This window comes from Culex quinquefasciatus, chromosome 1 (genome assembly GCF_015732765.1).
Source record: "Culex quinquefasciatus strain JHB chromosome 1, VPISU_Cqui_1.0_pri_paternal, whole genome shotgun sequence".
Taxonomy (NCBI): Eukaryota; Metazoa; Arthropoda; class Insecta; order Diptera; family Culicidae; genus Culex; species Culex quinquefasciatus.
In genome coordinates this window covers 111,608,327-111,629,290 of record NC_051861.1, presented here as the reverse complement: position 1 = coordinate 111,629,290, position 20,964 = coordinate 111,608,327, and the positions used below count along the sequence as shown (strand labels likewise).

At 35.5% G+C, this 20,964-nt stretch overlaps 3 protein-coding genes across 17 annotated transcripts in view; 2 read left to right on the top strand and 1 right to left on the bottom strand.

Annotated features, from left to right (window-relative positions):
- The first annotated feature begins 818 nt into the window (after nt 1–818).
- Nucleotides 819–2,795, top strand: LOC6051004 (zinc finger protein 436). 2 transcript variants are annotated; one of them, XM_038248630.1, is made up of 3 exons: nt 819–932; nt 1,377–2,461; nt 2,519–2,795. In XM_038248630.1, exons 2-3 carry the CDS (start codon nt 1,506–1,508, stop codon nt 2,772–2,774), a joined length of 1,212 nt encoding a protein of 403 aa, XP_038104558.1. In that variant the 5' UTR covers nt 819–932; nt 1,377–1,505; the 3' UTR covers nt 2,775–2,795. The 2 variants fall into 2 exon arrangements, with proteins under 2 accessions (XP_038104558.1, XP_001867506.2); XM_001867471.2 differs by having other exon boundaries at nt 825–932; nt 1,504–2,461.
- Nucleotides 2,796–2,915: 120 nt separating this feature from the next.
- On the bottom strand, nt 2,916–4,325 carry LOC6051003 (zinc finger protein 2). The gene is made up of 2 exons (XM_001867470.2): nt 3,186–4,325; nt 2,916–3,122 (listed from the first exon to the last, which is right to left on the bottom strand). Exons 1-2 carry the CDS (start codon nt 4,070–4,072, stop codon nt 2,954–2,956), a joined length of 1,056 nt encoding a protein of 351 aa, XP_001867505.2. The 5' UTR covers nt 4,073–4,325; the 3' UTR covers nt 2,916–2,953.
- Nucleotides 4,326–10,061: 5,736 nt separating this feature from the next.
- Nucleotides 10,062–20,964, top strand: part of LOC6051312 — a 171,506-nt gene continuing 160,603 nt past the window's right edge. For 2 of the 14 annotated variants that reach the window (XM_038257790.1, XM_038257118.1), the window contains exons 1-3: nt 10,070–10,144; nt 10,666–11,033; nt 20,001–20,769. The gene's annotated coding sequence lies outside the window, so the exon portion shown is untranslated. Of the gene's footprint in view, nt 10,145–10,449; nt 10,583–10,627; nt 11,034–20,000; nt 20,770–20,964 lie in introns of those variants that run through there. The other 12 variants (XM_038257434.1, XM_038257336.1, XM_038257385.1 and 9 more) reach the window with 12 other exon arrangements.

Here is a 20,964-nt window from a genome sequence, read left to right as displayed (position 1 = left end):
AGCTTCATTTTAGGACCCAAATTGGAGCGTGATCAGCCTCCTCTCTTTCGTGGGTGAAGACAGTTCGCAAGCGAAAATGATTTTTTTTGCGAATATTTATTTATTTTAAGCAGGCAAACTGTCAAAAAGTGCGAGTTTGTTTGTTTGTGTGCCGTAGTGTCCTTTAGGTTTTACGCCGACTGTTTTTAGGTTAGAAATTTGACAGTTTGCGTGCACTGTTTACATTTTTTACACGTGCGTCAGCGAAAATTTATATGTGTGTGTGCGCTTGTGGCGTCACGCTGCAAAATTAAATTTAGGTTGTGAAAGGCGTCCCTCAATTTTGGAACAATTACTGTCAATTATGGTTCTGTATTCAGGGTCTAAAAATAGTAAATTGAATTGAAAAAATAAGCACGATGGTTGGTAACTTTTTCATTTGGCACTTTTTTTAGTTTGTACCCCGTTGGTTGGTCAAACTGTCACTTTTTACACGGCGCTCACGCACACTATCAAAACAAAAGTTTGATAGTGTGTATGAACTCGGTGTCAAAGGGGTGTCAAACTGAAAAATGACCCCGTTCGTTTGACAACAGTTGGTGTCAAACCATTTTTGATTGATACATTCGGAATCAAGATTTGAAAATTTTTCTAAAACAAACATGGCCGCCAAATGGCCGATCTGGAATGATGCCTTCCAGAGCCTTAATGTCAAGATTTTTTAGAAATGCGCCCAATGTGCGAAACAATCTGTCAAAAATTGCTGCACGCGCTTGCTCCACAACATTCGCTCACTCACTGGGCAACCAATGCAACAACAACAATCAATCAAAACAAACCTTTCATTACAGTGCACTCTGTTTTGTCGGGGTGAAAGTTTTCTGGAATAATTATGTTATAATTTTGGCAGAATTAGGTGCCTAAGTTGAGCAAATTTAGTTTCATTCTTATCGGTAAGCAAGCGTTCAGGGAAAGACGTTGAAATTGTGATGAATTTTTCAGTTTTTGGTGCGATTTTCGAGGAAAATTAGAATTGCAGTTCTGCCAGTTCATTTTTCTCCCATGGGGGGTAACATTTTGAAAGGGTCGGAGAGAGTTGACGTGGGTTTATGCACAAAGAATGTTTTAAAAGAGAAAAATGAACAAGAAGTGCAGTTACAAAATATGATATTTAAAAATGGTAAACTAATAATGCCGCGACATAACCGGAATGGCGTTGAATAACGTAGATCATTTTTAAAAATTTTACATAGTCTAGGTATTCGAAGTTCACATCCGTGTTGGGGAAGCGCTTTAACCATTCGGAAGTCACATGTTTAGGCATTTCGTAGTGTGTACAAAGTATACGTATGCGACTGCCGGTGGGTTGATTCGGTGGCCAATTTTATGCATTCTAGGTACTTGAACTCCCCGTCGGTGTTGCTGCAAAATTGCTGAATAAATTACGAATTGAATGGTGAAAAATCGAGCCGTTTCGATTTGTCTGAAGGAAAATAATATACAATATAAAGAACCCGTTTTCAGCCATGGACGAGGGTCGGCAGTCGCCGCCGAAGCCGGTCTGCCGGCTCTGTCTGGAAGCGCCCTCGGACATGACACTGCTCAACTACAACGTGCACTTCATCGAGTCGATTCGCCTGCTCACGACCGTCGAGGTGCTCATGGTGGATCCGCACTACTCGGTCTACCTGTGCGCGGGCTGCCAGGAAGCGCTGGAGCAGTGCATCCGCTTCCGGGACAAGTGCCTCCAGAACGATGGCACCTTTCGGCGCAGCTACCAGCTTGAGCATGGGGTGGTAAAGGTAGAACAGGACGAAGCGTTGGCCGAGATCAAGTTCGAGATGATCGTGACGCCGGACTTGAAGGACGATCCGGATGAGGACGAGGATGATGGTGGTGTGGGTGCGGTGGAGGATGGCGATGATGAGGACTGGGAGGAGAAACCGAAGGTGGTGAGCGGTCCGAAGAAGCGTGGTCGCAAAAAGAAGGTGATCGTGGAGGAACCGGAAGAGCCGCGGATACCGAAGAAGCGTGGACGCAAGAAACGGGTGCTGGCACCGGGTGAGGAGCCACCGAAGAAGGACGCCGCCATTCGGATGGAGCAGTGCCAGCACTGCGGCAAGCTGATGAAGAGCACCGCGTTGAGAGCCCATCTGAGCACGCACAATCCGGACCGGATGCGGTTCGAGTGTCCGTACTGTCCGAAGATATTCTACCACTCGAGGCAGCTGAAGAATCACGTCAACTGCAGCCACACCCACGAGACACAATATTCCTGCGATCAGTGTGGGAAATCGTACGAGCGAAGCGATTCGCTGAAGAAGCACTACATTGCCGAACATACGGACGAGAAGCGGTACGAGTGTAAAGAATGTGGAATGAAGTTCGCGCGGTCCACCTCGCGGCTGTATCACTTTCAAATGGTGCACCAGGTTGGGCGGCCACATCAGTGCGAGTACTGCGACAAGTCGTTCAAGCGGAAGTACGAGAACCCCGGAATTTCGATTTTTAACCCAACTAACCGACTGCTTCTTTGTAGAGCGGACATCATCCTGCACACGAGGACCCACACCGGTGAGAAGCCGTTCAAGTGTGACATCTGCTTCAAGGCGTTCAGCAAGAGCTACAACGTGGTCATCCACAAGAAGTCTCACCGGAACGATGCTGCGAAGGGGATCGGATTGCCAGCGGGGATTGCTGCACCAGCTCCACCGCCGCCTGTTGGTGCTCCCGGATTGGGCGGGTTGGATGCAAGTGGACCGACGATGTTGGGTGTTCCTGGAGGGTTGGTATAAAATCGTACTGTGTATGCAATACGTTTGGCTGTGGTTATTTAGGATGACATGTCCCTGAGGGAATAATCTGGTTTTCGGAAACATTATTCTTGTGAATCGGCGCTGAATCTACTGCTGTTGAAGTGGAAGCAAAGTTTGTACTCAAATACTAGAAAATAACTTTATTTATGTAAACAATTTTACAAGATCCCCGTTTTGGCAACGTTTGCAGCGCCCCTTTCGGCCTGATTCTGATGAGATTTTTTGTGAATGACCACGTTGTAGCTCTTGCTGAACGCCTTTCCACAGATATCGCAGTTGAACGGCTTCTCGCCGGTGTGGGTCCTCATGTGCAAGGTGTGTTCGGCTCTGAAATTTCAAATAGAGGTCAGTTTTTCAAAGGTATTCCTGATACCCAACCTCGAGACTCACTTCCGCCGGAACGCCTTATCGCATAACTCGCACTGGTGCGGTTTCCCAACCTGGTGCACCTTCTGGAAGTGGTACCGCCGGCCGTCATCCCGCGCGAACCGCATCCCACACACCTTACACTCGTACGGCTTCTCGTCGGTATGTTTCGCCCGGTAGTGCACCCGCAGCGTGTCGGTCCGCTCGTAAGTCTTGCCGCACACGTCGCAGGCATATTTGTACTGGTGGGTGTGCACCCCGTTGACGTGGTTCTTCAGCTTGAGCGAGTTGTAGAAAACCTTCTGGCAGTACTGGCAAACGTACTCCGTACGGTTCGGCTTGTGCCGGCCCAGATGGGCCGTCAGACCTGTCTTCTTCATCACCTTGCCACAGACCTGACACTGGGCCATCGGGATCTCGTCGCTCTTGGGCGCTTCATTCTTCGCGGCAACTTCCTCCTTCCGTTTCTTCGGAACTTTCTCGCTCACTTCCGGCGACGGCAGTTCCCACTCATCCGACTCCCCTTCATCGCGAGTGTCAGTCCACTCGTTGGCTGGAGCATCCTCCACCACATCCGGCGTCACGATCATCTCGATCTTGACCTCTGTGAACGTGCCAACTGCTTCTTCCGGTTCCACCTTAACCATCCCATGCTGGTACCTCTGCCGAAAGGTACCATCATTCTGGAGACACGACTCCCGAAATCGGCGGCACTGCTCCAGCGTTTCCTGGCAGTCCACGCACATGTAGATCGCATAGAGCGGATCTACCATGAGTGCCTCGACGGTCGTGAGCTGACGGATCGACTCGACCAGGTGGTCGTTGTAGTTGAGCAGTGTCATGTCCGCCGAGGGGGTTGTCCCCAAACAGAGCCGGCAGATCGGAGTCGTTTGGGAGTGGAGAGAGTCCATTGCGATTGTGTTTCTCTAATACAGACGTAAGAATCGAGGACTCCTTGAAGAGATTTGTCAAATTATCCGCATAGTCCTACGTCATTCCGGTAATGCTTGACAATACTTTGCTTCAAAATGTTAACTCGGCTAAGAACAATCGAATTGAGTTAAAAAGTTTCAAATAAATGAAATTTAGTGCAAATCTGCGGTCTTCTAAAAACCCGAAACGAATTTCGATGGTTTGTTTTGATTGCAAACTGACAGTGCCCAGTGGGTGAACGAACGTCGTGGAGAAAACGCTGTAAACTCCATTGGGCACGTGTCAGTTTTTGACTGATTGAACGAACGTCAAAGCAAGGGGTTGGAAACTCTTAGAGCTATACTTATTATGTTAACCAGTATATCAAAATATATGTTAGTATACTAATTATTTCCTTTACATACCGCCAGTATACTTACCAATATACTGAGAGTATCTTAATATACTAACAGTTTGATGCTTTTCGGTTAGTATACTAACAAGTATACTGGAATATTATTAGTATACTCAGTATTCCTAAGTAATATTAGAGTTTCCAGCCCCTTGCGTCAAAGTGGGTTTGATCGATCGAAACTTGGGGTAAAAATTAAAATGTTATAAGTTTTGAAAGCTCAAATAAAATCAAGGATAACGTAGTAAATAACAATAATAATAAAGAGAAAAAAATGAGATGTATGTATTTCTAGTAAAATATAAAAATTTTCTCAATTACTTTGTACAACGGTAAAAACACGATTAACGACAAAAATTTTTCGATGGATCAACTATAGAGTAATCTACGTGCGCATGTATTGCGTGTACGTACACGAAAAAGATTGAGGTTAAATTTTGTCCGGACAGCAAAATCAAATGGTGCGCTAGTGTGTGTACGCGAAACGTCACCTTGGTCCGCTCTATGGTCACCTTGGAACGAGCTGTCATGTAGGACCTTTTCTGTCAGAAGAGCATCGAAGTTAATTTTTCAAAATCCATTTTAAATGCTTTGCGGTCGTAAAATAGGTACTCAAAAAAATAAGCTTTATCGTTGTGAACAATAATATCGAAAATTAAAGCTTAATTTTAGGACCCAATTGAAAAAAATTAAAGAATTTTATTTTTGAATTTGTAAAATTTAAGAATTGTAGAAATTAGGATATTGAAAACTAGTAAAAAATGTTCATCAGCTTTACAAAAAACGAGTTTTTTTGAAGGTCAAATAAACTAAATTTAAATTTTTGGGTTCTTTGGCGGTGAAAATTTAATGAATTTGTAACATTTAAATAACTTTGAATATTAAATAAAAAATTGTAAGAATTTGAGAAATCGGACAGTTAAAATAGAAAATATAAAATATTAATAAAGTTCAGAAAATGTAAAATGTTTAGAAAATTAAAATATTGAATGCTTGTAAAAATACTGGTCGGCTCTTTAAAAATAAATAAAACAGAAAATCAAAAAAAAAAAATAGAAAATAAAGAATAACAATAAACAATAAAAATAGAGAATATAGGGAAAATTAGGAAAATAAGATAACTAAGAATTTTACCAACTTTAGAAAATGAGGAAAACTGAACAAATTCTAATCTAATCTAATCTAACCCTAGCGCAGCCAGTCTTTCGAGGGCATCCTGGAAAATGCCTTAGGTTGATTAACGCCTAGCATCCTCTAGTCATTATTAACAATTGCAGTGCCCAATGCAATAAATTGCTTTGAAACATCACAAACGTTAAAGCGGCCAGGCCAACTGCGTAAAGTTTACCGCAAAGATGATTCTTTGAATTGGATTGAGTTTGAACACGAATGTTCAAACAACAACACATTTCTGAATCGACATGGGAGGAAGAAACGTGGGGATCCCCCGCTCACGTTCCTGTTTATAGGAGCAATAAATCGTTGGAAGCCACCAGCTAAGAAGTTTTGGTGCTCCGGGACCCTCGAGGATGGGACACTGTATTTCCACAAATGCCCTGGACACTATTTGCCGTGGTTATAGCGCCACAACTCGCTCACTGTTGGTGACAGAAAGAACATTAATAAAACTCTTATAAACACAAGATTTCAATTGATGGGATGACAAGATCATCTCACAAAGACCCAGTGCATATTAAATATGAAATGGTTTATTTTGATTGGGATACATTATCGGATTGATCTCACCAAATTAAACCAGCTCTCTGAGAAATGTAACGCCTCGATCAGTCTGATAGGTGATTAAAAAAAGGCTGATGTAATGTCGATCAGGGCGTTAAATTTCTCAGTGGAAGCTGCCGCATCTCAAAAAATTAATCACGAAAAAACAGGACTGCGCGTCCCAAGAAATACTGCACTTTTGATGGCATTATTCAATTATTATACCCAATTTTTTTTTCGCATGTCGTTCAAAATGGGCATGTAAATAAAAAAAATAATATTATGGAAATTCCGAATCGATTTTGGTATTAGAAATAATAAATATAAAAAAGATTCAATTTACTAAAATGGAAATCTTTTACAATAGAGTGTAAGATGTTACCAAAGTTAAAAATAAAGAACATATTGAGCATGAGCATGAGCATGAGCATGGTTGACTGCCAATGAGCTGCTACTCCGTTATTGACAGATCAGCTGAAGTTAAACAATGAATCAAAAATGATCAGTGGGAGCCAATCATCCGTTCACTGTTTAACCCCTGAAGACCCCGACTTTATTAGTCAATACCGGCGCCCTCCCAAGAAGCCTGCAGTTCAACAAATGTTAGTCCGATAGTTGAAGTTGCAGACTCATCAAGCACACAGTTTTTCGCTATATACTTGTTGATACCGCTTGAGACCGTTGAATCCACAGCATCTCCTTCAAGCATCACGTGATTATTTTTTTTTTGGGTTAGTAGGATAAGGTATTGGCTTTTCGATGCCTCCCGAGCTACGATGCTATGGGGAGGACTTTCATAACAGACCCGTCGGCGAGCCTTCCGAGCAACGATGCTATGGGAAGGTCTTTCTAATTAGCACATCAAAACACTCGCGCACGGGTATTTAAACACTAAATAAATGTAATTTTTCATCACGATAACCCAGACGACTTAAACCTTCAGCTTGCCTTTCGATCAATGATGATAAAGGAAGGACTTTTTATAGTAATTTACAGTTACACTTAAACCTATTTTAATGCAACAATTCACACGACGTCGTGCCTCCCGATCAACGATGATGTAGGAAGGACTTGAGCAAGCCAATCAGAATGAAACACGAAATAAAATTCTTTTCTTTCCACACACAATTGACCGCGCGTCACCACCCAACAAATTGAACTGACTCTGAGGAAAACTAAACAAATTTAAAAAAAATAGAAATTAGGGATCTAAAAATATAAGGGTGGTTTGCGGGATTTGCGAGATAAACTACGTAAAATATTTGCAACGGTCTTAAAAAAAAAAATCAGAAAAATTGAAAAAAAGATAAACGAGAAAATTGTGCAAATTTATATACAAAAAAAAAATTGAAAAAATAAAAAAATCGTGGATTTTTTTTATTTAAAAAAAAAAACTAAATCATTAAGTTTAAGAAAGTTTATAAAATAAGAACATTTGAAGGCTACTCAAATAAGAAAAGAAAGCAAAATAATTACACAGAAAGAAATAAGTTTAAAAGCTGAAAAACAAATAATTGCTCGTCGGCTCTGCTAGATGAAAAGATAGTTAAAAAAACACCATGGAAAAATAAGGAAAATGAAGAAAATTAAAATTATCAAAAATCAGGCAAATTAATGAAAGTGAACAAATAAGATCCAAAACTAGAACAAAGTATTTTCAGAAAAAAATGTCTTTTAAATTTTTAAAATCAGTTTTCATCCTCATTAATCTCTGTAAAATAATCATTTGAACTTCTGTAAGTTATATTTCAATTTTTCAAGAAATTGGTTTTTGAGATCTCCAAAAAATTGTTCACGTGGTTTATGGATGGTCTCAACAGAAAATTTAGAAAATATGTGCAAATTTGTTAAAAAACTGACAAAAACTTTTAAAAATATTTGTACCAGCCTTGCAAAACAATAAAAAATTAGAAAATTCTTGAAAAATTTAAAAAATTTAGAAGAATTAAAAAATTAGAAAATTATATTGTATTATATTTTAAATAAAAAAAAGAAATCTACAGTAAAAAAAAGGAAATCTACATAGTTCAAAAAACTTAAATGATAAAAAAATTAATGCAAATTAAACAGTTTAGAAAATCAAAAAAAAAATCAATGTTAAAAATTAGAAAATTTGAATAAATTTAATTTGTTTTTCTTCAGAAACATTTCAAAATTCTTTTTTTTTTAAATTATTATCCGCGCACCACCAAACCGAAGTGCGCATCTCTTCTGTTCCGCAAAAAATCTGTTGCGCCATACAAAAATTTAGTGGTTTGTCGTAAGCGTGTACATCAGCCCGTGGCGCAACAGGCTTTGACAGGTTGCGCTCGTATTTTGATTTTTGTCTGCCTTCACAATAAAAAGGACATGGAACTAACAAAAGAAAAATATGCAAGAAAATAAATGTGGAAAAAATGCAAATCTACATAGTCCAAGAAAATTGAATAATTTAGAAAATTAAAGCAAATTAAAGAATGTAAACAACTTAGAATATTTTAAAAATAGAAATTTGAAAATTTAAATTATATTTTAATTTTTCAAGAAATTGGAAATAAAAAAATTAAATAACAGTCCCAACCGAAAATTTAGAAAATATGTGCAAATTAGTTCAAAAAACTTGAATTATTTAAAAACATAAAACAAATAAAATAATTTAAACAGTTCAGAAAAAAGCGAATTTTCTGAAAATTTAAAAAAAATAAAAATGTATAAAATTTAGAAATTTTTAAGAAATTGAACAGTTTTCAAATTAATAAAAAATAGTTAAAAAATTTAACTAAGCAAATTCGAAAAATTAAAATAATTGAAATTTATAAACCATTAAAAATTTAAAATATATAAGAAAATTAACAACAAATTCACATAAAAATGTAGGCTAGATTTATTTTTTTTAATTACAAAACAATAAAAAAATTGAAAATTCTTGAAAAATTTAAAAAATTTAGAAAAAATAAAAAAATAGGAAATTTTATTGTATTATATTTTGAACAAAAAAAAACAGAAATCTACATAGTTAAAAAAACTTAAATAATTAAAAAAATTAAAGCAAATTAAACAGTTTAGAAAATCAAAAAAAAAATTACAATGTGAAAAATTAGAAAATTTGAAAAAAATTAAAAAAAATTCTGCAGAAAAATTTCTAAATTCTTTTTTTTTTTTAAATTAAAAAAAAAATGGAACTAACAAATAAAAATTTGCAAGAAAATAAATGTGGAAAAAAATGCAAATCTACATAGTCCAAGAAAATTGAATAATTTAGAAAATAAAAGCAAATTGAAGAATGTAAACAAATTAGAATATTTTAAAAATAGAAATTCGAAAATTTAAAAAGAGCAGGAAATTTAGAGACCCTTACAATTTAAAAAAGTTTGAAATTAAAAAATCGGAATTGAAAATGTAGCAAAATCATAAAATAAAATGTTATGAAATTTACATACTATTAAAAATATAAAATCAATAAAAAAATTACGAAAAATTCAAATAAAAAAATTTGGTTATAAAATATTAGAAAGTTTTGAAATTTTTTAGAACATTTTAAAATTTTAGAAGAAAATAAAAAACAGAATTAAGAAATTATATAAATAAATTAGAAATACAAAATTTAAAAAAATACAAAATTTAAAAAATATAAAATTTAGCAAAAAATAAATGAAAAAAAAGTTAAAGAAAAAAATTAAAATTTAAATAAAAAAGGTTTAAAATTCCAAAATTCTCCTCACGAACCAAACATTCCTCAGGTTGCCGCAATCGGGGCGCATGCGTCACGACGAAAGCTTTCGTCGCCGTCGTCGGAGCTTTCGTCGGTTCCGTTCCGTCGCGCCGGGATGATAAGCAGCACCCAGTTGGGGTGGCCAAATAAAACTGACCCGAGTGGCCACGGTTCGGGCCAGTCTGTCGGTGGCGCTGCTCGGAATCGGATCTAGTAAATCTCGGAACTGTCGCGGCAAGGCGCTTTTTTGTCTGGCTGAGAAGCTTTTTTCTGAACTTTTTTTTTTCTGGCTCTTTGATGGTTAAGGGAGCGTTCTTTTATTACGTAACGCGAAAAATCGGACTTTTAGACCCCCTCCCCCCCCCTCGTAACAAAATTTCCATACAAATTTTAAAAATTTTGTATGGAGCGTAACACGGCCTCCGACCCCCCCTCCCCCCCTACTGCGTTACGTAATAAAAGAACGCTCCCTAAGTGCGTGTGTGGTTTGTGGACGGAACAGTGGCGGAAAAGGGGAGAGGGGGGCAAATATCGGTGAATTGTTTTTTTTTCTCTCTCTCTCTCTTCAAAATGGATTCATTACCGGTTCGGTTATCAGTTTGACGCGGGCAAGAAATAGAACAAAGCTGGCGTGGGAAGCGTCGCGAACTGCGACGGCCTGCCTCGATTTGGTGGATACTAATTAGGGTATCATTCTTCGTGTTTTTTTTTCTGTTATTGTTGTTTGGGTAGTGATAATTTTTTTGTGTGCTCACCGCCGAAAACAACAGCCTGTTGCATACCTGCAGGAGCTCAAGGTGTTGACAAATGGCCCCGCTGCATACATTCAGGCGCACGGCGTGACTTGGCAGCGCCATCTATGGAGCAATTTTTAAAGTTGAGGAAAATCGTAACCCTTTCGAAAAGGAAAATTGAGGAAAAGAAAGGAAAAAAGAGTTGTTTTCTTGTGCGCAAAAAGAAACGCGTGTGAGAAACGTGTGATAGCGCGATGTTTTCGCTTCTTTTGACGACGACGACGTTGCTCAAAGTCACTCAAAGAGGATTACAACTAATTTCATTTGGGAAGTGCGACGCCGCTGGTGGTGGTGGCGCTGCTGGCCCTTAAAAGAAAGGGTTGCACGGGCCACGTGGGAGTTTGGTAAGTTGAGATTTGTTTTTTGCTTTGCTGCTGGAAAGCCTATTACGTTTATGTACTTTGTTTTTCTTGAAATTTGACATTTGACAAAACTTTGTAAGCCCTCATCGAATATTAGGGCACCTCTTTCGGCAAGACAAGAAAAGCTGAATCAAGTTGAATTATTAGCTTCCAGGAAGTGGATCTACTTGTCCCAGATACTTGTCGGTTCTCAAGGAGAGACTAAGCAGAGAGTAGAGAGAGAGAGAGAGAGGAATCATTGTTAACTTATACCTACCATTTGAATGCGGAGAGATTTGGTGTGTTGTAATTGTTCGGCTGGGAACAATGAGTCCTGATGGGTTTTCCCACCCCTCCACTTGAATTACGCTTGAGATTTGCCAACTCGGCACTCTTGTGTTTGGAGGATGTACTTTGGATGATGATTGTGCAAGCTGCTAATACAGCTAAAGATGGTTTTAAGGAGAAAGTTTGTCTTTATCTTAAATTGAATAGAATTTCTTTAAACTTTTCTGTTTTAATATTGAAATTTGATTTTATTTTTGAAATTTGAATTCATAGTTTTTAATAGTAGTTTATGCAACAAGTTGCAAAAAGAGGATTTTTTCAGCACGATTCGTACATTTATACAACGAGGTTCACCGAGTTGGATAAATACGAAGAGTGCTGAAAAAATCAAGTTTTGCAACGAGTTCCATACAACATTTTTTGCAATTCCAAAAAATACACACAGAGTGAAATTTTATGTCAAATTTTCATGTATTTTGTCAATAAATCGTTTTAAATCAAAAAAATGTTGAAAAGTGTTACTTTTCGAAACAAGTGCTGAAAAGTTCATCTTTTCAGCACCCATTTGAGTGTTGAAAAGTTGAACTTTTCAGCATTTATTTTGAAAAGTGTTGCTATTCGATTCTGTTATTGTTGGTACAGAAAAGTAGGCTATTTCGTCGTTCAAGAATGACAGGAAAAGTAAGTAGTTTCACGACGGAATTGCAAAAAGTATATTTTTATTTCATTCATTCCTGTTTTCTTTTGAATCCTGTTTTTCCATTCCATTTCCATTTTCCATTTTACCGAAATCGTGAATTTTTAAGAGCGAGTCCACGAGCAAAGCATACCCATCTCGCATCGACCTCACCAATCTGCCTGAAATTTTCAGGGGTTGTTTGTACATATAAAACTAGCATCTGGCCAAAATATGAGCACTCTAGGTCAACGGGAAGTGGGGCAAATCGGGACACAAAGTTTTAAGGTTCAGAAACGTAAAAAATCTTAAAATTGCTATAACTTAGGCAAAATTCAATTTATTTTCAAAATTCAAAATGCATCTGAAAGGGCTTGAAAAATGCAACAAAATGCAGGGTAGAGCATCCTTATTGGTTAAATTTAAAGGGAGTTATTGGCATTTTAGTGAAAAAATAGCATAATTTTCATACTCAAATAAAAAAGTGTTCCATCCAGATATCAACTCGGTTCGACCTGCAGCTTGTAGGGGACATCTGGGACTACAATTCGAGACTGAGAACACTGTGGGTAAGGCAGTTTAACATATTAAATAAATACTTTTACTTTTAGTGATTTTTTTGGTTGTAAATTTTTGCTCGGGGGACCCCTTAGATCCCATTTTCTGGTGATAATTTTATCATATTCGTGTTCCTGAGACAATTTCACAATAGAAACATGCATACAAATGTTTATTTTGATCCATTTTAACCCTTTAAAAAATAAAAGTTAAAAAAAAATATTAAGCTGCTTTTTTTCTGGTGTCATCTAGTATCCTTGGAAACGAGCTTAATTTTCAATAAATTTGAATCGATTTTTTTTTCACTTTTATATTTAAAGGGTTTAAATGGATCAAAATAAACATTTTTATGCATGTTTCTATTGTGAAAATGTCTCAGGAACACGAATATGATAAAATTATCACCAGAAAATGGGATCTAAGGGGTCCCCCGAGCAAAAATTTACAACCAAAAAAATAACTAAAAGTAAAAGTGTTTATTTAATATGTTAAACTGCCTTACCCAAAGTGTTCTCAGTCTCGGATGGTAGTCCCAGATGTCCCCTACAAGCTGCAGGTCGAACCGAGTTGATATCTGGATGGAACACTTTTTTATTTGAGTTTGAAAATTATGCTATTTTTTCACTAAAATGCCAATAACTCCCTTTAGATTCAACCAATTGGGATGCTCTACCCTGCATTTTGTTGCATTTTTCAAGCCTATTCAGATGCATTTTGAATTTTGAAAATAAATTGAATTTTGCCTAAGTTATAGCAATTTTAAGATTTTTTACGTTTCTGAACCTTAAAACTTTGTGTCCCGATTTGCCCCACTTCCCGTTGACCTAGAGTGCTCATATTTTGGCCAGATGCTAGTTTTATATGTACAAACAACCCCTGAAAATTTCAGGCCGATTGGTGAGGTCCAAACGACGTCCCATACAAAGGGGTATGCCCTAGTCGTGGACTCGCTCTTAAATTTTCTTTTTTTTATTATTTTTGATTTATTTGGGATTCTGCTTAAGGCTCTGGAAGACATCATTCCCGATCGGTCATTTGGCGGCCATGTTTGTTTTAGAAAAACATTCAAATCTTGATTTAGAATGTTTCAATCAAAAGATGGGTTTCTTTGAGTTGTTTGTAGAAGCATTTTACATGTGGTGATTATTTTTTTTTATTTCAATTTACTATTTCTGGACCCTGAATTCAGAATCATCATTGACAGTAATTGCCCCAAAAGTGAAGGACACCATCTTCCACCTTAATTTATTAAATTTTTGAATTTTTTTAAAACTCAATTAATTTTAGAATTTCTTACCTTTAGAATTAATTTTTTTTTAATTTTCATGAATAATTTCGCTTTCTTAATTTATTACGATTTTAAGATAAATTAAAAAACCTTTGGGAGTTTTTAGAGTTTAATAAATTCTTTAATTTCATGTATTAAATAAATTTTCATAATACTGTGATAAAAATACATGCAATTTTTAAATTTCTCTGAATTCTAAAAATGAAAGACTTTTTCAATTTTTTTTATTTCTTGATTTTTTTATTTTTTAAATTTGTTGGATTTTGAAATTTTTTATTTTCGATTTTCTTTTTGAGAATTTTCATTATTAATATTCTTTAGAATTTTATACTGCTTTTTAATTTTTATGCTTTTTAATTGATTCCTAAAATTAGTAAAAAAATTCGAGTTTTGTCAATTTTTTAAGTTTCTTGAATCCTATTTTACAAAAATTTTAAAGTCGAATTTCTTATTTTTTTAATTTTTAGAACTTCTGGAACATCTTGAATAAAAAAACATTGTTTTGTTTTAAATTTTCAAAATTGTCATATTTCACAATATTTGAACTTATTCTTTAAATTTTTTAAAATAAATTCGTTTTATTTCTTTATTTTTTTATAACGTTTCAGATTTTTTTTTAAATATTTTATGCTGTTTCTTTGAAGAATTTGTTACATTTCTGGATTTACCAAATTTCTCACATTTCGTAGTATTTTTTTAAATTTCTTATTTTTTTTGGAATTTATAAAATTTTTTAGATGTTTTAAATTTCTCAATTTTCTTTAATTTTTTTTCGATTTTCTTTAAATTTTGAAGAATTTTGTTATTAAGATTTCTTTTGAATTCTATGCTACTTTTTAAATTTCATGATTTTTTTTCTATTTCTTGAATTTTTTGATTCTTTTAATTTTACAAATGTTTAAAAGTCGAATTTCTAAAATTTTTGAATTTATAGAATTACTGGAACTTCTTGAATTTGTCAAAAAATGAGATTTGAATTTTCCAATATTTTGAATTATTTCTTTTGAATTTTTAGAATGCCTGTTTTTTATATTTTTTTATAAATAAAGTATATTAAGTTTCTAAAATTCTTTGAATTTAATGCTGTTTCCTTGAAGAATTTTTCAAATTTCTGAAGTTACAAAACTTTTCAAATTTCTTAAGTTTTTAAATTTTAGTTTTTTTTGTTTTTAAATATGTTGGATTCTAAATTTCTTAATTTTTCGATTTTCTGTAACCTTTTGAGATTTTTTTGTATCAATATTTTTTTTTTGAATTTTTTGGTACTTTCTTGAGTTCTGCCAATTTCTTCAGTTTCTTGATTCCTTAATTTTTCCAAAGTTCTTAAGTCGAGTTTCTCAATTCAGATTTTTTTTTTCAGAATTTCTAATTTCTTCAATATTTTTGATATTTCCATTTTTTTCTTAAATTCTTTAAATTTCTATAAATTGAAGATTTTCTCAAATTTTTAAAATTTCTCAATTTTTAGGGTTTTAAATGTTTTTAGAATTTCTTATTTTTTTAAGTTTTGCTAATTTCTTAATATTATGGAATTTCTGAAATTTCCCAAGTTTATCTTCTAGAAATTTATTTATATTTTTAAATTTTGTTGAATTTTGTCTTTTTTAATTTCTTGATTATCATGTTTTTTTTTTGTAATTCTAAAGATTCTAAAATTCTTCAAATTTTATTCTTCGATATCTGATTTTTCTGATCTTGTAAAAAAATCAAATTTCTTGAATATCTCAACTATTTTTATTTGCTTCAATATTTAGTGTTTCGTACATTCATTAAAATTTTTGGAACTTGTTATTCTTAGATTTTCATCAAATTCTTATTTAAAAAAAATGTTTAAAAAATTATGCTGCTTTCTTGAATTCCATGTTTGTTTTATTTCTAGATTTTGTCGAATTTTTAGAGTTCTTATTAATTGCTTGAATTTACAGATTCTTTCAATTTTATAAATTACCTCAATTTGTCGAATTTCTCAAATTTTAGAATTTTTGGAATGACAAGAATTTTCTGAATTTGATATTTCTTAGTTTTTTTTTTAATTTTAAATTTGATAATTTTGTCGAATCTTCGAAATTTTTCAATTTCCTTTTTTTTATCTGCCAAATTTCTTATCAAGTTTTTGAATATCTTGATTTTTTTAACCTCTCTAATGTTTTGAGTTTCTAGTTTTTTTTTTTTAAATTTGTTATTGTTAGATTTTGTTTTGTGAATTAAATAAATATTCAAAACATTATGCTGATTTCTTGATCTTTTTGATTTTTTTTTCTAATTTCTCTCCAATTATTAAATTTCAAGACTTGCTGGATTTGTATGAATTTTGAAAATTTCTTGAGTTCAATAATTTCTTAGAATTGTTTGCTTTGCTTAAATTTGTTTTTAATTGGTATTACTTTTTTTTGCAATTCCACTGTGAAACTGTCAACTTTTCCTGCCCTTCTGGAGAAACGAAACGGCCTACTTTTCCCTACCAAAAATAACAGAATGGAAAATTAATACCTTTCAATAACAGTGCTGAAAAGTCCTACTTTTCAGCACTGAAATGGGTGCTGAAAAGTTGAACTTTTCAGCACTAGTATCGAAAAGTAACATTTTTCAATATTGTTTTGTTTTGAACGATGAATTTACTAAACACATGAATGTTTGACATAAAATTCCATTAAATCAGCGTTTTTAAGAATTGCAAAAAATATTGTAAGCAACTCATTGCAAAACTTGATTTTTTCAGCACTCGTCGTATTTATCCAACTCGGTAAACCTCGTTGGATAAATGTACCACTCGTGCTGAAAAAATCTTCTTTTTGCAACTTGTTGCATAAACTACTATTAATTTATTGAGTTTCGTTATTTTAGCTTAAATTTCTTGAGGAATATGTATTTTTTTTATTTTTTAACTCTCATCATTTTCTTCAATTCAAATTCATATTAATTTTTAAACATAACAAAAACAATTATTGCAATGACCTTTCTTAAATTTTATCAATTTTTAAAATTGAAATAATTTTTTTTTTAATTTGCTGAATTTTATTAATTTCTGTTAGTTTTTTAATTTGTATTAACAAATTAAAAAACTAACAGTCGATTGTCGATTTTTTTTAAGTTCTTTAAGTTCTAAAGTTCTCTTGGATCAATAAACCATTCGGGCAATTCTAAAATTTTGAAGAAGTTCATGATTTTTATATTTAGTAGGGGAAATATGCCCATTTTAATCACTCTAAGCCGTTCGACCAATTCTCATCACTTTTGCCGTTTTCCGCTATAAAATCAACATTTTCAGATGTATCAACAATGGAGAGTTGCTTGCTCACTTTTGTTTGAGCTATTTATTGCTTTGAAACCGTCAAAAACACTTTATGAAAGCTGTAATTCATGATCAAAGTGCTGATAGGCCGATAATAGAAATAGGCTGAGAAAGGGTATAGTTCCCCTACTTGTCTCGAATCTTGTGATTTTCAAACTTTTTTATTAACTTCATTGAATTTCTTAATTTTTTGAAATATTTGAAATTTCCGGTGAATAAGCATAAGCATAAGCATAAGCATAGGTGCCCACCCGCAGTTGCTACTCCGTTATTGACCAGGACCTCCAGAAGTTACATCCACGAGCCGTGGAAGATAAGTGGGTGCTATCTTTCCTCGCTTCGCAACTTCTCAAAGGCCCCTATCATGCTGATCAATACCGGCGCCGGCCACGACCAGTGGTAGGGTCACGGGGAAGTGGATGGGAATGTTAGTCCGATACTTGAGTGATAGAGACCGCCCAATCGACTGCTTCTCCGACAAAGTATCACATGAGTTTTGAGGGGGTTAGTAGATGGGTATGAGGTCAGGATTCACGAGTGGCAGTGATGTGACCATGAGCATTTTGTTTATCGGTTGAAATTTTAAATCTTAGGCAGCCGGCTGCGGAAAGATAGATAATTGATTATTTACAATGGTTTATTTTCATCGAACGCGTGCCAGCCGAGCAGTAATGCTATGGGCTGGACTTATCAGTATAGTTTTACTGTTTTTACAATTTAGATAACGCGAGCAAATTTCAAAAATAGTAAATAAATGACGCTTTACTCTTCATAAAATCGATCGATGCCAGTTGGAATAAATTTTTACGATCATTTACGATGAAAATTATCGCGAAAAAACAGGACTGCGCGTCCCCAGAAGCACTGCACTTATGATGTCCAATAAGTTATAATAACCACTCACCCAAGCACACAAACAGCGACATAAAAGAAATGAAAATGAGCATACAAAAACAAGACAGCCCGTCCGCGTGGTCAGCGCACTAATCAAATATTTGAAATTTCCGGTGAATACCCGAAAATTTTCGGCAGCCATAAATTTGTTTTGAATTTCACGTTTTTTAAATTTGGTAAATTTCGTAAATGTCACGAAAGTCTTGATTTTGTTGAATTAATTAAAATTCTTTTGATTTTCTTTAATTTTTTTTTAAATTTTTCTTTGGCTTATTCCTTATTTTTTCAAAATTTTACTTAATTTTGCTGGCAGTGTTGCCAAATCACTAAACTGTGTTTTTCAAATACATACTCAAAAAAGCTCAGAAAGTTATGTTCACCGAAATTTAAACATCCGGGATTGAAGCGTTCGATGTACGTTACTCAAGAAATGATATCTGAGAGCAGTGCTGCCGGATAATCAAACTTTATTTTTTATCGAAAAGATTTATGGAATGCCTTACCGATGATATTTTGGTTGACGGCACTATCAGAAGTCCAGAATTATTTTTTTTTAACAAACTTCCCGCAAGTGTTGCCGGAGCATCTAACATTATCATGTAATTAGTTTTTCTTTCTTGATTTAAAAAAATCTACTTTCTACATTTTCAACAATAACACACACACACACACACACACATTGTTGGCCCGGTTCATCCCATGTTTTTCGATTTTAATTTAGTAATTTTTTAAAATAAAGTGTTGAAACGCACTCACTGTTATTCCCACAACCCCATAAGAAAAAAACACAATATTTTGTACGTGGGACTTAACATTCCAACGCCCAAGGCTCCAAAAAAGTTGGAACGGTAACTTCAACTCGATGGTTCTCGGGCATAACTCAACCAATTAAGATGATTCTTCTTTCCAGTGATTTGTTAGGATGTCTAGATGATTCTAGACCTTTGCAGAACTTAATTTGATCAAATCTGTAATTTTTGCGATCAAAAACATCGTTCCAACTTTTTTTTTCGCGTGTAAAAAAAAATTCGCCGAAAATTCCGTGGAGGCAGTCGTTTAAAAAAAGTCGGAACGATGTTTTCGGTCGCAGAAATTACACATTTGTTCAAATCAAGTTCTGCAAAATTTTAGGATCATCTAGACATTCTTACAAATCACTGGGAACAAGAATCGTCCCGATTGGTTGAGTTATGCCCGAGAACGGGCGTGTTGAAGTTACCGTTCCAACTTTTTTGGGAGGCTTGGGCGTCCGTGTAAGTTGGACATGCGTTGGGCGTTCCAGTGTTAATTTAACTAGAAATCACCTTTCGTAGAGTTGGGAGCGAAGTTTCGAAAAAATGACATTTGTTTGTTTACCATGGGAGCAAAACGTACACGCTGACGAAGAAAGATGCATTTGTGAGCTTTTTTTAATGGCTAAAAATAGTTGGAAAATTAAGAAATTCCGTGATGTTCAAGAATATAGAAACGCAATTGCAGCTAAACCTTTTAGCTTGAAAAACATATTAAATTTTCCTTCAACATTATCGATTAACCCGCGTATTCCGCGTCACTAAACAGCAAAACTCACTCAAACCATTGTTGTTCGATTCCCTTTCAATTCCATTTCCTGTATCCTGGAAAAGGCGGGCCTCCATTAGCGGCTGGGGCCACTTTTGTGTGTCAGCTGTCAGACAGAGCGAAGCGCCACCACAACAAAAGCGAACAAAAGAAGCATATCAAAGTAATCGCGCTGACGCTGATTGATCGCCGATGATGGCTGTATTTCGGGGCCTTTTCCGAGATGGTATTTGCGGTGACAAATCTGAGGCACTCAAAATTGAGTTGTTTTTCGGTTAAAAAAAATCTAAATTTACTTTATCGTGTACATTTGACAGCAGTGCGCCCAGCATCGCTTTCCCGCACAATTTCACATTCTTGGCAGAAGTAAATAATGCATATATTTTACTCTTTTTTGCACCCTCTCCCCAACAGGTCATCAATCACGAACGGTGCGTGCGTGCGTGCAAAACTGATAAGCCACGTGTCCATTTGGCCGGAACACTCTGGAAGCCCTCTGGTTCTGCGTTATAATAGGGGCCAATAATATTTGCGAATATCGTGCGGGGAAAAAACAACAAACAATCGCAAAACGGGTTATTTATTTACACACTAAACCACGAGAGTGCGCCACTATCGTTTGCACAGTTATTGTTTTCCGGTCGGATTACGCGAAAATTTACACCCAGCCATTAATTCGCCTACTGTGTTGCGAATTCCACCGCGCATAAAAGTATTGTGCGTATTGCTCAAAAGTGCGGCGGCGGCGTTGCGGCGGTGACACGAAGTAATCGTTTTCCATTAAAATTGCACGTGTTTTTGTGCGAGTGTGTGCGAGCAAATACCAGGAAGAACCCCTTTTCAAAACGGAAGAAGAATCGTGTTGTGTGCAAATTGAATAATTAATTTCCCAATAGGGTGCGCGCCGGTCGGCTGTCAGTTTTTTTTTTTCATTCGCCTTCATTCACCGACGACCTTTCGAAAGGGCCAATGTGACCGTGCCGGGCTCTCAAAAGGGCGTGTGTGTGTGTGTGTGTTTGTGAATTTCGAAAGGGGTTCAACGGCTGCAAATGGAATTGAATTTCACCAGACTGGCTGGCTGACTATCGTAGAAAGGATGGGTCGGCAGCGGACATAACCTCAACGACAACTAAAGCGTGGGGTTTTTGGATTCTGGGCAGGACAAGCGGCGACAAACGGCCTGGTAAGTGAAAATGAAAATTGGAACGAGTCATGTGAAAGTTTTCACCGAAGGGTGGGAAAGGGTTAGGGGTGTGCGGTTCCGAGCTGGCCATGGGACAGGCTGTCCGGATTTAATTATTGGCGATGGAATTGGGTGCTTAGTACGGTGTAGAAAGGGCCATCATTTGGTCATAGATTGGGATTTAAGATGGAGTAA